The sequence below is a fragment of the Zosterops lateralis genome, assembly GCF_965231275.1.
Source record: "Zosterops lateralis genome assembly, chromosome: 4".
Lineage (NCBI taxonomy): Eukaryota > Metazoa > Chordata > Aves > Passeriformes > Zosteropidae > Zosterops > Zosterops lateralis.
Window position 1 is genome coordinate 31,344,094 of NC_139765.1, and position 16,382 is coordinate 31,360,475.

General features: G+C 46.5%; 1 protein-coding gene across 1 annotated transcript; it reads left to right on the forward strand.

Annotated features, from left to right (window-relative positions):
* The first annotated feature begins 9,471 nt into the window (after positions 1-9,471).
* DUSP6 (dual specificity phosphatase 6) lies at positions 9,472-14,273 on the forward strand. The gene is made up of 3 exons (XM_083859150.1): positions 9,472-10,308; positions 10,907-11,344; positions 12,774-14,273. The coding sequence occupies exons 1-3, from the start codon at positions 9,906-9,908 to the stop codon at positions 13,079-13,081; spliced, it is 1,149 nt and encodes a 382-aa protein (XP_083715276.1). The 5' UTR covers positions 9,472-9,905; the 3' UTR covers positions 13,082-14,273.
* Positions 14,274-16,382: the final 2,109 nt, after the last annotated feature.

The following is a 16,382-nucleotide window of genomic DNA, read 5'->3' on the forward strand; positions in this document are numbered from 1 at the left end:
CCAACTCAGCTGGCACTTGAAGGCACTGAGCTGAAGTGAAGAGCACTCTCATCTCGAGCTCTCAATGCAGAAGACTTGGTTCCTCTTTGCATAAATCCTGAAGAAGAAATACGAAGCACTGAGAGTTCCTTTGTTTTTGCTCATTGGATTTAAGCAATTCCTCCTGCACACACCAGAACAATGAATCCCTTCAGTCTACCAGACTACAAGCAATATAAGGCAATCAGTGCATGCTGCAGACCTCTAGAATTTTCTAAGTTTTGGGGAAGCAAATGGGATGATTCTAGCAACTTCAGATTCAAACTTTGATTCTGCTATTTTAAAGAGAAATAATAAACAACAGCCCCCTGGACACACATGGTCCACTGTATCCAATTATTACCCTCACATAAAGTACACATCATTAAGACAGAACGTCTAGGCTGAAGTTGTGCTCACTAATTAGAAAAATTCCTGGCCAAAACTGTATTGGTTTGAGTGATTCCTCACCACATGCTGTCACTGGTGGAATCCTTGTGTACTGCTAGCCTCAGCAAGGACTGCTAACACAACCAATACAATGAGTGTGGACAAGCACCAACACAGCTGGTAGGCTGCTCTTGCTCTGAACCTACACAGCATGTAACACAGACCCTCTCTCTGTCTGACCTCAGGAAATACACTTTTTTAGATTAAAAACATCCTGCAGCCATTAGTTGGCTCTCCAAAATCCACTTACAAATGCTGTTTTTTTAGATGTTCAGGTATGTCAATGGGATGCTCAGCACCATTCAGAGCTATGATCTGGCTCATTAATTGTTCCATTGAGAAGAAGAGACAGTATATCAAGGTCATGATAATTTGAAATATTTCATATTTATCCAGATTAAAAAAAAAATAATAATCCCATTGACTAGCTGGACTACAGGGTTTTGGTACCAAAGACACAGTTTAGATTAAATAAGAAAGAAAACAGTTACCAGTTTTTGTTTATTTCCTATTTAATCTCCAGAGACAAATCTTTTCTGAAAGTATCATTTGCATGCTGACCTAGTCTGACTAATTTTGCAGAAAAACCAGTTCTTCTTTCCATCTGCAACACATGTAGAAAAACAGTTGCCTTTGCAGTGCAATACATCATTCTTCAGTGGGGTACTGAACCTTGAATATAGGACATAACATATTTCAAGGATTAGTTTGGAGGCTGCATTATCATTGTCCATCAGGAAAATTACATAGGTGGAAAACCCTGGCAAACTAAAACTCAAAAAATTAAAAAAATAATAAAAAAGACAAGACAAGGTGTTGAGGGTGGGTGTAATGAAAATGCTGATGGGCCCTTGCATTCAGTGGCAGTAATTAGCTTTACCATAGTAAATTCCAGGCATATGGCATATCAACTTTCACACCCTCTTATGTGATTTAAATGGTTCTCATAAATGTTTGTCTCACTGTAACTGTGAAAAATCTCTTTTCTCAAGAATAAAACTGCTCTAGTATCTTGCCCTGGCAACTGACACTTAAAAAAAAAAGCCTCCCAAATCCAGTTAAGGCAATGATGTGTGTTTAATGCAAGAGAACAACAATTAGTGTATTTTTGACTGAAAAGAACTCAGTTAAGCTGCCAGAAATGTCAGAAGTTCCTCGTTACCCTGACACTTACGTAATTGTTCTGCGAACACCCACACACCGGAATAGACCTACTCCACCAAAAATTGCAAGGCTGACTCACTGAGTGTTCTTCTACGTATTGAAGACCTAACCATCTAGGATACATCATCCATAGCATAATTCTAATGTGATTTCCCTGATTAAATAAAGTTACACTTTGCTCAGGGAAAAAACCAAACCCCTCAGTATCTTCGGGATCCTGTCCACCAATCACAGAGGAAGCAGCCAAAAATGGTAGCACTGCAGGCAGTGTCTACTTTCCAAAGACTTGCCTGAGCCCCATACAAGGGCAAGGATGGGATTAGATGCATCTGGCCATGGTCTTCAGGATTCTCCTTGCTGAAACATGACACAAAATCAGTTGTACCTACAACTCACCTATTTTTAACCTCCATGCTGTGTAACGTTCTCCTTTCTGAATCCAGTTATTACAGTTGGCCATAAACATTATCTGAAGGAAGGTGCTCCCCTCCATGCAGCTCACCCTAACCCTCTGCTAAGGCAGTAATCTGGTGCAGACTGGAAAGGGAGCAAGGAACCACTGAATGCCGGTCCTTGCTTCCTGCACCTTTTTTATTTCCATTCAAATTCTGTTGTGATCCAGAAATGCTTAAGTTCTCTGATGTGATGGGATTGCCACATGAAATGAAGCAGATTGCTGCAAACTGGGACTAGAAGAAAAAAGATAATAACCAACCAATATTTATAATTATTACAGACAAAAACCTCTAAGAAAGAGCAGGAAGGCTCCAGTGTACCACTGGAAAGCATAGGGCTATAGGTGTCTCTACAACATCTTGCAAACCTTTGAACAGAGATCTTTGCATACAATTTAGCCAGAATAGGAAACTTCATGAAAATGGTTTATACTATACAGTTCTGCTACAAAATTACTCAGAGAAAGCAGTATTTTAATATAATTTACCTTTGTGGTATGTTGGTGACACCAATGTACCAAATAAGTGACAAAATCTGTGACCATGAACACCACTGTAATCATCATTTCATAGTGCTCTGGCATGCCCAGTGATGACCTGGTGTTTGGATGTGACAGTTCTGCTATTAAGTCCTCATAAATACCTAAGCATACTAAAGCCAGAATAAACTTGACAACCATAACTGTCTTGCCAACATTTGCAGAGATTACGCTTGTATACACACGGCCTTCGAGGTATATTTTATACTGCAAAGTTCTTAAATACCGGATCAAAGAACTACCACACCCATTTATGGCTTACCTTGAGATGTATGCCTTTCAAAAGGACTCTGTTCCCTCAATATATACTCTTCTGGTAATGTACACAACTCAATATTGCCCCAGATATTTATAATACTGCTCCACATTTAGGGCATTACCCTTTCCCCACTTGTTCTATTTACATTGTATTCTTTCTATTGGTTTCACTCTCCTACCAACTAAAGTCTCTCAAGCTTCCAAATAAAATAACTTGTCTGATCTGTAGGACGTAGGAGCTGTAGTGACCAATCCCTTAAGACCACTGTAGTTTGGCAACTTTATTTTTATATTCTTGTTTGTTTGTTTGTTTTGGGAGAATGGAGGTGCAAATTGTAGCAAACTAAACCAGAAAGGTTTGTGTGACTTATATCACATTCCATCTCCTGGAAGACAGCACCATGGGTGTTCCAAATTCAGCATGTGGCTTGAGCTCTTTGGTTTTTTTAAATAGAATAGGACATTTTAGCACCTAGGTCTGGCCATCAGTTTGGTATATCTCCGTCAAGGAGCTTTTACCAGCCTTTTTTGACAGCAGCAGGTCACATGGGAAAGCTCCAGGCTCAGTAATAAGGGAACTCTTACCTCTGTTAGTGTATGTACCGGGTTTGGTGCAGGTCCTGCCTGGCCCAGGAGAAGTCCCTGTGAGGGACTTTTCATCTGTGAAAAGTGAAGCAGAAGTGCTAAATGCAAGTTGCAGGCACCAGGATGCACAATTGTCCATGTGTCTCTCCCTGTGACGTCCTGGAGCCAAACAGTGTGCTCAGCTCCATGGGGTCCCCAGGACACATTTCAGTGGCCATATAGAAAACAGACAGTGGAAATTGAATTGTTCATGTCTTGGTTGAACTACTAATTGCCTCTCTTTGGAAACAAAACGTAAGACATCTGCATAACATTTCTTTTCCTGAATGTGCCTGTCCCATGATGAAGATCTTTTTCTTACATAATTTGCTGTCCCTGCTCTGCTCTCTGCAGAACTGATTTATCCCGCACTGTGCAAATACAGCCCTTGTTTACTCTTTTCATGGTCTAGAACAAGCCTTTAGTCATCCCAGGGGCAGGGTTTATTCCCATGGTCAGAACAGAGAGATTTGGTAGCAGGGGACTTCGCAAACACAGAGGAAAAGAAAGCTTTAGCACTAGGAAGAGACCTGCTTTCCACGCTTCCTTGATGCTGTCAGGTTTGCTTCCTTGTAGGATGAGTGAACAGGACGAAAATGGGACAGTGCTATTGAAGGAACATACTTGAGTGACAGCACTAATGCCTCCCCAGGTAAGCCCACATGTTAGTCCCTAGTTAGCCCTTCAATCAAAATGGGCAGCATTATAAAGAGATTAGAGCATTTCCTCAGCAGCCTCATTTGGTGTGATGTATGTGCCCAGTATACTGTGATACAGGCTGCCACTGAATAGCAGACAACAGCAGAGAGAAACACCAGCCTGCACAACATGAAAACACTCTCTGGACACTACTGAACTCTTTGGTATTGGCAAAGAAATAATATAAGCTGATTGTTGTCTCTATACAAATAGCATGACATTTTTGCACCACGGATCAGGACTTTTAGATAGGAATTGCTCTGTTCCGTAGCTAAGGCAACAGAACCATATAAATCTACATTCCAACCAGTAAGCAAATTTATTAATTTAACCTCTGCCACCAAATGTAATGGTGTATTTGTATTTTCATTGAATCACACACACAGTGCCACTTTTATAATTTAGTCTGCTTCTGGTTTTTGCTGCTGTCATACAGTCCAATTTTTTTATTTGAAAAGTTATCAAATTAATATGTAATTATAAGAAAAGTGTGCAGACACGTAGCTTTCTGTTCTCTTCATGTTTATTATTCTTAAGAGACAGCTGCCCACCTGTGCTATGTTTCTGTTGCCAGAAGATTGCAAACCACGGTGAAGTGATACACAGGTCAGTGCCACCAAAAGTGTCATTAGCAATGGCAGCATGTGGTGGGAAGGAAAAAAAGAAGAAAAAATTATTACAGGACTTGCCTCTTTGCTTGGCCAAATATACTGTGAGTCTTGCTAAACGTGTGCCTTGCACTGCCCTCCTACAAGCCTAGTTTTATCCTCTAAGAAGAGAATCCAACAGCCAGTAGTGATCTGCTGTCAAACAAAACTGCTCACCTCTGCACACCCTAAGGAACAATTTGGAGAACTCATGAGCTGCATTCAGAAGGGAACCTTGTTTATACCACAAGAAGTCAAAAGAAAACAAAACCTCTTAAACAAACGCATCTCTGTGGTAGCTGTTAAGTATTTTAAAGCATCATTCCTAAGTAATTGCTAATTACATTACTTTATTACAAGGCACAATTAAATATGTGCTTGAAGTCATCCAGCTCTTTGCTGTTTCAAGGAAAGCACTTGAGTCAAAAGGATTTCCTAAATGGAGTCATTCAAGTGCTTTATTTCTCCAACTTCAGGAATTATTTTAGATGTGAATAATTGGAGATTGAATAATCAGTTAAATGTCATTTCCATATATTGTTTGTATTTTACATAAAACAAAGCAAATGCTTTATAGGACACTTTTGTTCTCTGTTTGAGACACCTTGCACTAACCACCCTTACACCAATGGTACTCTGCTTTATGGACAATTTGCTCTAGGATGATTTAGGTATTTCTATTTTCAAATAGGTCATTCAAAGAAACCAACACAGACGTACATTGATTTTTCACTTTTACTGAAACTAAAAGGAACTGTATAAAGGAGTTAGAGATAAACCTGAAGGTGAGAGTCGCAGACTGCAAGGTGAGCGTGTAAAAGTACAGGCTGGTTCCACCAGGCACAATTTAGAGACAGCAAAGGGTTCCAGCACAATTTAGTTCCAGCAGTCTTCTCAGAAGACCTTCTGAAAGTGATAAATGAGAGGAAATAAAGTAGGCAAAATGTGAACCTCTTACTTCCACATCTAAAGCTGAATGACTTTTTAGCTGAATCACAGGCGTTTGCTGGCTCAGTCAAGCTGATAGTCATGATCCTCAAAATTCATGCCTAAGTATGACCTGTCAGTGGAGAAACCTGCCTTCACTACATTTTCCAAGCTCTTGCGTTTCCAGAGTTGAGTTGAGTTGGCATCTCACCCAAAATCCTAATGCCAGCATGTGTTATGCTCCTTGACTTTCTCCAGCAGACAATCCCAGAATGTTCTTTGCTTTCCTGAAATTAAGCAGTGCAGATACAGAAGGTGTCTCTGCCATTTTGATTCAGATCATCAGTGGGACATGGAAAATGAAGGTTGGAGTCCCTGTTTTCAAAAATATTGATTGATTCAGCATGGGAAAGGAGTGACCAAAGAAGTAGAAAATCCTTTCCTATGTATTTTATGCCCCATCCTCTCATAGTAAGACAGACTCCTATCAAATTCTGTTTCAGTTAAGTAGAAGAGAGGCATGAAGCTGTATCTTTAGAGGAAGAAAGCACTTGTATTAAAAAAAAAAAAAAATCTCATCCCTGATGTCAAATGCAAGAAGAAACTTCATTGGTACTTAGCCCTCTGAGGATGCCTCTACGTCGCTGCCTTCGTATTCCAGACTGTGAAGTGTCTCAGAGTGACGCAGTTGGCCTGGTTTCAAAATGTCATAGATACCTGACTTTTTGGTACTTCTCTCTCTCATTACACTATGTAGATAACCTGTCTGTCTAATTCAGGGCCAGGGCTTCTATTACAGGGAGAGATATGAAGGAATTGGGCAAAGCAACAGTAAATTTTAATTGTTGCCATCCATGCAATGCTCTTGTACTCTGTGTCTACGTGTCTGGCCAAGACAAGCTCAGGTAATAAGCACTCATGGAGATCTATTGGGCCCTCTACACATGCTACAAATGAGCAAAACGATCCCAAAGACAGTGAAATAGACCATTTGTTATTCATAAGCTTTGAGCTGGACTGAAGAATTATTTGCAGACACGGAATTAAAAATCAAAATCAAAACCAAAATCAAACAAACTAAACACCAACCAACAAACAAACAAACAAAAACCCAACAAAATCCCCATATGTCCCTCCCCATCCAAAAATAAACACTTCAGAGTTGAGAACCTAACTGCCAGATGCTGGGTGAAGGAAGGGATCATGGTTGACAGGAATAGGCTCTTCTCACTGCTCAGGTACTACAAAAACTTCTGGAAGTTGAAAGATAAATGATCTGCTGGTGAAGTTTGGGTTGTACATCTGGTCTCTGACAAAGAATCAGATGGTAGCATGGTTAACTGAATCTGCTCCAGCATCCCTCAGTGACTGACAGGACAGAGTGGTTCAGACACAAAGAGGAAAAGGGAGTCCATATATGCATGCTAACAAAAACACAACAAGGTGGCACATAGTTCTCATTCTCCTGTAGAGTTTTTCAGCTGGTGTGTGCTGAGGGAGGTACAAATTCAAAAGGCACTATTTGTATTTGACTGATTTAACTCCACTGCAGTGCAAAATCTCCTGCCTGGGTCCAAGCTCACCAAATGCCACCCTCAGGCTGTTGCCATGCAATGAGCAGGCTACACCTACCATGGTTACTAGTCCATATCCAGCTCCACTTTGGAAATACAGCTCTCTGGAGCACGCTTCATCTAACATCTCACTGCCTTCATACACTTACCCTTTAACATTCATGGTATTTCCATCAATACTGAGAGAACTAATGACAAAAATATCTTTAAATACTATCATCGTTTATTGTAATATTACTGTTATACTACTAGGCAGGTATCCCACCCAAGAAATGCTTAAATAAATAAAACCAAAGGCTCTGGCTTTCCAGTTTGATCTGCCACTGCTCTGGACATAGAGAGCAGAATAGCAAGTGAAGCACCTGGTAAGAGCAGCCTGGAAAGTCTTTAAAGGGAGAGGACAGGTCCATAGCGGGTAATGTGGGCTGGACAAGTTGCCCTTGCTGAGCCATGGGATGGAGTGTGTGATGTGCCCAGTGAGTTGAACATCAAGGAAATCTCCCGGCTGAAGGGCGGGGCAAGGTTTGTGTAACTGTTTAGTCCAACTTTCGAGCCTCTGAAAAAGCAAGAAGGGATCCTCTCAAAATCCCTGCTGGGGAGGATGTCGTTAATGCCATCTGGGTGTCAGCCTTGCTTGAAACCGCAGCGGCTGATGTGCCAGCTTTGATTAACATCACGGATGTTTTCTGTGTGGAGCACACAGCACTGGCCGTGCCACTCTCTGTTCCCGGAGTCACACTCTGCAGCCACTCACTAAAGGACCTCCTTCAGCTGGGGTTAAACACAGTGAGCCCTGAGGCGCAGTAGCGGTGGAAGAGAGATTAGCCTCTCCTGAACAATTTTACTTCCAAGCAGATGTTGGTGGCAGGATTAGCATTTAGGCCAGGCTTCTCCTGATTTATTGTAGCTTTTCCCTTACCCATTTGCTAACCCGCACCTCGGAACCACCGCCCCCGGCTCAGCCTCCGGCCCCGCAGCGTCTCAGGCCCCCGCTCGCCCAGCGCGGCTCCGACGGCACCGCCGCCCGGCCCGGCCCGGCCCTGCCCTGCCCTGCCCTGCCCTGCCCTGCCCTGCCCTGCCCTGCGCCTCCCGGTGCGGCGGGGGCTGCGGGGCCTTTCCGGGCCGGGGGAGCGCGGGGCAGCGGCGGCGGGGCCGCGGGAGGAGCCGGAGCGGCGCTGGGGGCCGGGAGCGGGGACACCGCCAGGAGCGGGGACACCGCCAGGTGCGGGGACACCGCCAGGTGCGACGGGCGGCCCCGGGCCCCCCGGGCTGGCGGCGGCTCTGGCGCTCCCCGCGGCCCGGGGGGAGCCGCGGGTTGTTGCGGATTCACGCCGCGGCCGGGCGAGCGCGGTTCAGTCCCGGGCTACCTGGAGGAGCCGGCCGGGCCACTTTCCCCGCTCACGTTCGTGGGGCGGCCCGCCCGGGCTGGTCCTGCCCCGGGCCGGGTCCCGCCTGCGCTGCGGGCAGCGAACACAGCCGGGCCGCGTAGGAGGAGATTAGCCCGGGGCTTACTCTTCCCCCGTAGGGATCAGCCGAGGACAGAGCCTACCTGCCTCCCTAAAAATGGGATTCCCGGAACACCCTAATGAAAAGCCGGGCCGCGATCAGCCCGAGGGAACTGAGGGGAAGGCGGCCAGTGCCCGCGGGGTGCGGTTTAGGGAGCGAAAACATGGAGGGAGGGAGAGAGGGCGAGAAAAGAGAAGGAGCTGTTCGCTCCCCGGCTGCCACGGCCGCCCCGGGCTGCTGCTGCGGCTGCCGGCGGAGGGAAGGGGGGGGGGAGCGCCGGGGGGGCCGGGCCGGCCGCGCCCCCTCCCCTCCCTCCCCTCCCCTCCCTCACCTGCCCCCGCCGCCCCCGCCCGCCGCCGCCGCTGCCGCTTGTTTGCACTCGGCTTATCCGGAGCGGAAATTCCTTTCCGTTTTTGTGAATGACAAACTCATTAACGATTCATCAACACAACCTGTTCCAGCCGGCCCGTCGCCGCGGCAACAGCCGTCCGGCGCCCCCATTGGCTGGGCGGGGGATGTACCCATTGAGGGAGCGCGGCCGGGCCCATTGAGGAGCCGCGGGGCTGAGCGGCCGCGGGGCAGCCAAGGACGGGCAGGGGAACGCCGGGGAAGGGGCATCATCGCCGCCGCCGCAGCGCCTCCGTGCCGAGCCGGGGAGCCCCGCTCGGCGGCGCGTTAATTGGATTTCATTCACTCGCGGCGGAGGAAAAGCCCAAGGGCTCGGGCTGCGGCGGCGATTAGGCAGGTTCATTCAGGGATTCATTGAGAGAAAGAAGAGCAGACGGGGCAGGCTGGCTGCGCGCACGCAGGCGCTCACAGCCGCACACACGCCGGGGCCGGGGCCGCTGCTCCCTCCCCGCGGCTCCAGCGCCGCCCGGCGCGGGGGAAGCGGGCGGGGGGGGCTGCGTGATTCATTTTCCTGGGGCGGAGGGAGATAAGTTGTGCGGAGTTAGAGGGGGGCAGCCCGCCCGCCGAGCCGGCCGCATGCCTCTGTGAGAGAGAGGGGCGCTTCCAGAGCACGCTCCGCTCCCCCCGTCCTTCCTCATGCTAGATACGTTCAGACCCGTCCCTTTCGCGTCGGAAATGGCGATTAGTAAATCCGTGGCGTGGCTGAACGAGCAGCTGGAGATGGGCAACGACCGGCTACTGCTGATGGACTGTCGGCCGCAGGAGTTGTACGAGTCGTCCCACATCGAGTCGGCCATCAATGTGGCCATCCCCGGCATCATGCTGCGGCGCCTGCAGAAGGGCAACCTGCCCCTGCGCGCCCTCGTCGCCAGCAGCGAGGAGGACCGGGAGCGCTTCGCCCGCCGCTGTGGCACCGACACCGTGGTGCTCTACGACGAGCACAGCCGCGACTGGAACGAGAACACGGGCGGAGAGTCCGTGCTGGGGCTGCTCCTCAAGCGCCTCAAAGATGAAGGCTGCAAGGCGTTTTATCTGGAAGGTGAGGAGGGCAGCCCAGGGTGAGGGGAGAGAGCTCTGCCCGGGGCCCGGGGCGGTGGGGAGCAGGGAGCCGAGCCCCGTGGATCTCTGCCCGGATAAAGGGAGGGGGAGGATGCGCTCTGCAGCGCTCCCCGGGCAGCGGATTGATGCGCCAGGAGAGCGCAGACCTGGCTAGAGAGAAGGCTTTTCCCCCCACTCTCTCCCTCTCGCCCCCCTTTATCCTCGCATTGTTTCAAGAAACCTCGATGTCTGCAATCACGGTGGCAGCGCGGGGAGGACAGGGCTAGCGGGGATTCCGGCAGGAGCCCGGCAGAAAGGATTGCCCCGAGACGCCTCTCCAGCGGTACCCGCAGGGCAAAGCGGTGTAGGGCTTTAATCTTGAATGCGCTGAGCCCTCCACCGCGGCGGGCGATTCTCTTAACCCTTCCTTTAAGTCAGTCTGTCTGCGCTGAGAGTGAGACTTTTTTTCCCTTCTTTTTCCCGGAGCTCGAGAGGGTGCAAAGCAGACTCTCCTGTGCAGACAGGGCTGGACCAGGGAAATAAGCCGACGTGCCATCTTATATCAGGTTGCATTTTCTCCTCTTCCTTCTTCTCTCTAGGTGGTTTTAGCAAGTTCCAGGCCGAGTTCGCCTTGCACTGTGAAACTAACCTAGACAGTTCGTGTAGCAGCAGCTCTCCTCCTTTGCCAGTCCTGGGCTTGGGAGGCCTCCGAATCAGCTCCGATTCATCATCCGACATTGAATCTGACATTGACAGAGACCCCAACAGTGCCACCGACTCCGATGGCAGCCCTCTCTCCAACAACCAGCCTTCCTTCCCGGTGGAGATTTTACCCTACCTCTACTTAGGCTGTGCCAAGGACTCCACCAATTTGGACGTTTTAGAAGAGTTCGGCATTAAATACATCTTGAATGTTACTCCTAACCTGCCTAATCTCTTTGAAAACGCTGGAGAATTCAAGTACAAACAGATCCCGATCTCTGACCACTGGAGCCAAAATCTGTCTCAATTCTTTCCTGAGGCCATCTCCTTCATAGGTATGACCCGGTTACTTACTAACAGCTGCATGCCAAGAGGCAGAATTCCATATCTTTTGCAGAATTCGTGAATTTCGGGCGAGAAGCAGTAGCAGCATTTATGGCCCCTTTTCTGATTTTAAAGGCAGCTTAAATCGAGGGGCTATTGGGAGGGAGAGGGGTGGCATGTCATTGAGAAGTCCGGGTGAATTGTAAGCGACATTTGCAGGGCTGCACAGACATACCTGGTTTGTCTGGCTGTGGAATTCTTCCTCGAGTCATTTGTATTGGAGCTGGGGACTGAGCCCTGCGCGTGTTGGGGGATCTTAAATCACCTTCTGGCGGATGGGGGGCAAATGAGCCTGGGGTCCATATCTTTTTTGACTTTGTTGTTGTTGTTAATATTGGTTTTGGGGTTATTTGCTCTTGTGGTGTTTTTTTTTTTTTTTTTTTTTTTTTTTTTTTTTCTTGAGGTTACTAAAGAGCAGTAAGGAGTATAATAAAAATAAATGATCTGGGGATCTAACTTTAGCTTTTAAATGCAAGTTATGAATAAGCGGTGCCTCTGGCAAATATATAGTCAGAGTTTAAATTAAATCTCGTGGTAATAATGATATACCTCGCGGGCTCGGTGCCTCGGTCAACCAGCTCTCAGGCATTACCCGTCAGCTCTGGAAATCTGTACCCTTGGGCCCAAGGAGTTCTGGTTAAAATCTGCACTCTCCTTCGTTTTGGGGAGGACTCAAATTTCCCCATCGGGGTGCAGTGGGGTGGGCAGTGCATTATCTGTTGGGAAGCTGTGCTGTAATCCGGTTGAATGATACCGGTAATAGTGGAGAATGTAGGTAATCTGAGCCTAGCAGGAAGAAATGTGGGCTAGAAGCCACAAAGAAACTAATCTCCAGGCATTGTAATGCATTTCCTATTACAAAGGAACCCATTTTCAACCAGTGTTGACATCCTGTTCCTCCTAATGGGCTGTCCCCTGTGACTTCCCTCATTCTTTTAAAATGCCTGAATACCTCCATTGTTAGCTGCACAACAGTTGGAGAATAATTTAATAGACCTTAGCAGTCTGCTGGTCTGTATAAAGCCTTTCAGTGACATATTGCAGGATTTCCATGCTGGGACAAGGGGACTGTAAGAATTTAAAGGCAAATCTCCAGGCAAAAGCCTGTCTTTTAAAACTGACTTTTAAAACAGTGTCATGCGGCATGTCCTGCGCCCTTTGTCTCATTCTTAGTTTTCTCAGCTCTCGGGCTTGGGTAGTAGGGGGAGTGGATTCTTCTCTTGTCCTGGTTTTAAGCCGCTAAAGTTAACTCTTGAGTTGCACTGCTGGCCACTGGGATCAGAATCATACTTTCTTTCTGCTTGATACTAATCTCATTCGTGTTGAGAGATCAGTTACCAGCCCTCTGTCTTATGTGTCCTTCTCTGCCTCTCTGTACAGATGAAGCACGGGGGAAGAACTGCGGCGTCCTGGTGCACTGCCTAGCAGGGATCAGCCGCTCGGTCACAGTGACGGTGGCCTACCTCATGCAGAAGCTGAACTTGTCCATGAATGATGCCTATGATATTGTCAAGATGAAGAAATCCAACATTTCGCCCAACTTCAACTTCATGGGTCAGCTGCTGGACTTTGAGCGGACTCTGGGACTGAGCAGCCCCTGTGACAATCGAGTGCCGAACCAGCAGCTGTACTTCACCACCCCTTCCAACCAGAACGTCTTCCAGGTGGATTCCTTGCAGTCCACGTGAGCTCCCACTACCTCCCTTCTCCTGTCCGTTCCGTGGGATCACTCCTCAATGATTTCCCTTCAGCAATGATAAAGAAATGCAGCTTTCTCTTTTTCTGGCCTCTGCTATTAAAAAGCAGCAGCCAGCGCAGGCGACGAAAGGTTACACAGTATGGAATCGGCTATTGCAAAGGGAGGGGATGTGGCGAGCTCTCTGGGCAGGACCGTGGTGACCAGGCAGCAGGTGGGCAGCACGTTCATCCCTGCTTGGGCAGTACCTGGGGCCTGAGGACTTCCCGTGTGCTCGGGTGAGGCTGGGCAGGCTGGGCACGTGTTCTCTAGAGGCTGGAACTGTCCTTCTGCCCTCTGCTCTCAGATCTGTGATACGCATCTTTGTCTTCAGTGAAGACTGTTCTTTTTGTTTGTTTGTTTTAATTTAGAGGAGCCAAAGAAAGAGATTTCAGCTTAGTGTACTTGGAGTACTTGTTTGCTAGGAGCTTGGTAGTATTCTACTTGATCAATGTAAATATTTGACCTTAAATTTATTTGCATTTTTTTTCTTAATTCACATGTACTCAAGAAATCAATCCAAGGGACACCTGTGTTTTTGTTATTCTCATAAATTCTGCTTTGTTTGTTTGTTTTAATTGCAAAGAATATATTTGCAGCATGCTGAATTTTATTGAAGCAAGCTTTCCATAAGGGAGAAATGGCAATGGTGAGAAGTTTTGCAGATGATGTTTTGTGAGCAAGTAGAGTCTCTTCTTTCATATATCTTTCTTTTCCTTGTGGTGATTTTTTCCTCATGCTTTTGTTGTAGGTTCCATATGATATATATATACACACACACATATATATATATTTTTAAATTAAATTAATTTTTTGCCTTACCTTTTGTAAATAGATCATCTGGGAGGAGGTTTGTCTTCGAATGCGAAGGATTTTTGATCACTTTTTAAAACTTTCAGATGTGCTAAACAGTGCATTACCTCTGTACAAATTCTTCAGGGAGCTTCACCTCAAATGCAATATTTTGCATCTTTTTTTTTGTATAAAACTGGAAGTATGTGCGAGCATTTGTACCTGTGTGTACGCACAGTGAACCTGCACATGGTTGCCAATAAGGGAGGGTCTAATCTACAGTGTAAAAGTTTTAAGATGGAATTTATTATAAGAATGTAAAACCTTAAATTATTAATAAATAAATAACTATTTTTGGCTATGGAGAAGCTGGCTGGTTTATTCCCCCTTTCCCCTCTGTGTTGCACATACCCATACGGTTATGTTTAAAGGCAATAATTGCTCTCAATATCTTTTGAACATCTCCTAAGACAATAAAACCTTGATTTCCGCTTTGGTCCACTGGTGCCTAAATGAATAAACAGTGAATGTGCTAGATTGTCATCTTGCTTTGGTGAAGGGAATGCTTTTGAAGGCCTTAAGGTTAATTACAAAATATTCCAGCAGCTCTTTGCTGTACTAGGGATGAGTCTGACTCTGGGCCATAATTTTTTTTCTCATTATTTTTTCTTTTAGTATTAAGAGTAAGGAACCGTTGTTTTCTGGCTTTGTTTATGAATTTTGGTCACTCTATTACAGATGCCAGGAAATGGGTTCATGCTCTGCTTAGCTCTCCGGCAGGAACTCATTTCACAGAGATTCATCAACAGTCTGCAGACTGTAAATGATTTTTCTTCTGCCATTCAGCCACCTTGCAACTTAATGAAGGCAAGGAGAAAAAGTCTCTATATACCCTTAGTCACCTCATTTCCTCTTTGGATCCTTCAAGCAGTTCTGTCTCTGCAGAAGGAAAAAGGGGGATTATAGCAATTGCAAAACTTCCTGCTGCAACTTATATTCATTAACATCCTTCCAATGATAACTAGTCAGGATGGGGTGGTGCCAGAATCAGTGCAGTACACAGTGAGGGGCTGGGGCTGTCGGCTGAGGTACTGCAGAACTCCTGGCAGCCAGAGCACATTTGAAGTAATTTTAGAAACTGCAAGTGTGTGAAATGAAATGCAAACAAAACATGGGAAAAAAGTGAGTCAGTGTCTCATGCAGTAGTGGCCTAGATTGAGTGCATAAACTGTGAAAGTAGAAGTGGGTTGCAGTTAAACTTGGCTTGTGCTAATCCAGTTTTGAACGGTTTCCGCTCTTGGCATTCCCTATGCTGTTCTGTTCAAAGTGGAGATTTGCAAGCAGCTCTAGCAATTTCCTGTCCAGCTGCAGCTCAAGTGACTCCCTTGTTTGGTTTTTTCTGGTAGTTTTTTTTTTTTTTTTTTTTGTTTTTTTTTTTTTTTTTTTTTGTGTGTGTGTGTGTTTTATTTTTTATTTTTTTAATATGGTCTGTGGATAATTTTAGCCAGTTTCCTCTTTGTGGATTATTAATCTGCTTTCCTTGTAGAACCTACATAGCTGTGTCCCTACTGTTCTGCTGAAGTTAACAGATGGCTTCCCCGCCACTTCCTCTCGTTTTGCTATGGGTTTGTTGTCAGGCCACTTCTGAAATTAATAGTGTTTTCTGGCCGACTGCCACAGGCCATTACCACAAAGGGGAAGTAACACATCTGAATAGCAGGAAGCCGGGCAGGGTCACAGCGTGAGCTGAACCTGTTGAGTGCAATCAGGCCTCTCCCGTTTGGCAAGTGTAAGGCTTCCCTCCCCCCTTTAATACGCCTTGCACAGAGAAAGGACTGACACCAAATGCCTCAGCTGTTTGCACCGGGCAAATATTTCCGGCTGAAGGAGTTGCGAATGTTAGTTGTGACTAGGTGCCCCTTAAGGTGAGGAGGTAAAAAACAGTGTGTGGCTATGTAGCCCAGGGGAGGAGAGCTTTGGCTTTTTTTTGCAAACTGCTTTGAAAAGTTAATGCTCACAAGGGCTTCCTGCTTCCTTCCTGCTGCACCGAATGACTAACACCAAATGGGTACTTCTGCAATTCATCATTTTCTGCGACAAGCAAGCACAGAAGAGCAGCTTTGCTTGCAGACAGACACACACACATGCACACACACACACAGAGCAGAGTCAGGCTCAAAACTTGTTCCAGATTTTTCCTTGAGCAAGGCCTGAACCAGGGCTGTTTCAGACCCTTGGATGAACTTGAACCAGACTATGTGACAACATTTTTTGTCACAGGGACCCCCAAATTATAAGTGGAGCCAAATCAAAACCTGGTTTAATGTCTGATTTTGCTGGGAATGTTCATAGTCAGGCTGGCTCCGAATTACAAGGGTTTTGGAGGAAAAGTGGTGAGGGGTCTTACCAGCAATGTTCACCCTCCCCACAGCGGTTCCCAAAAAAACTACCTGAGCATGGTG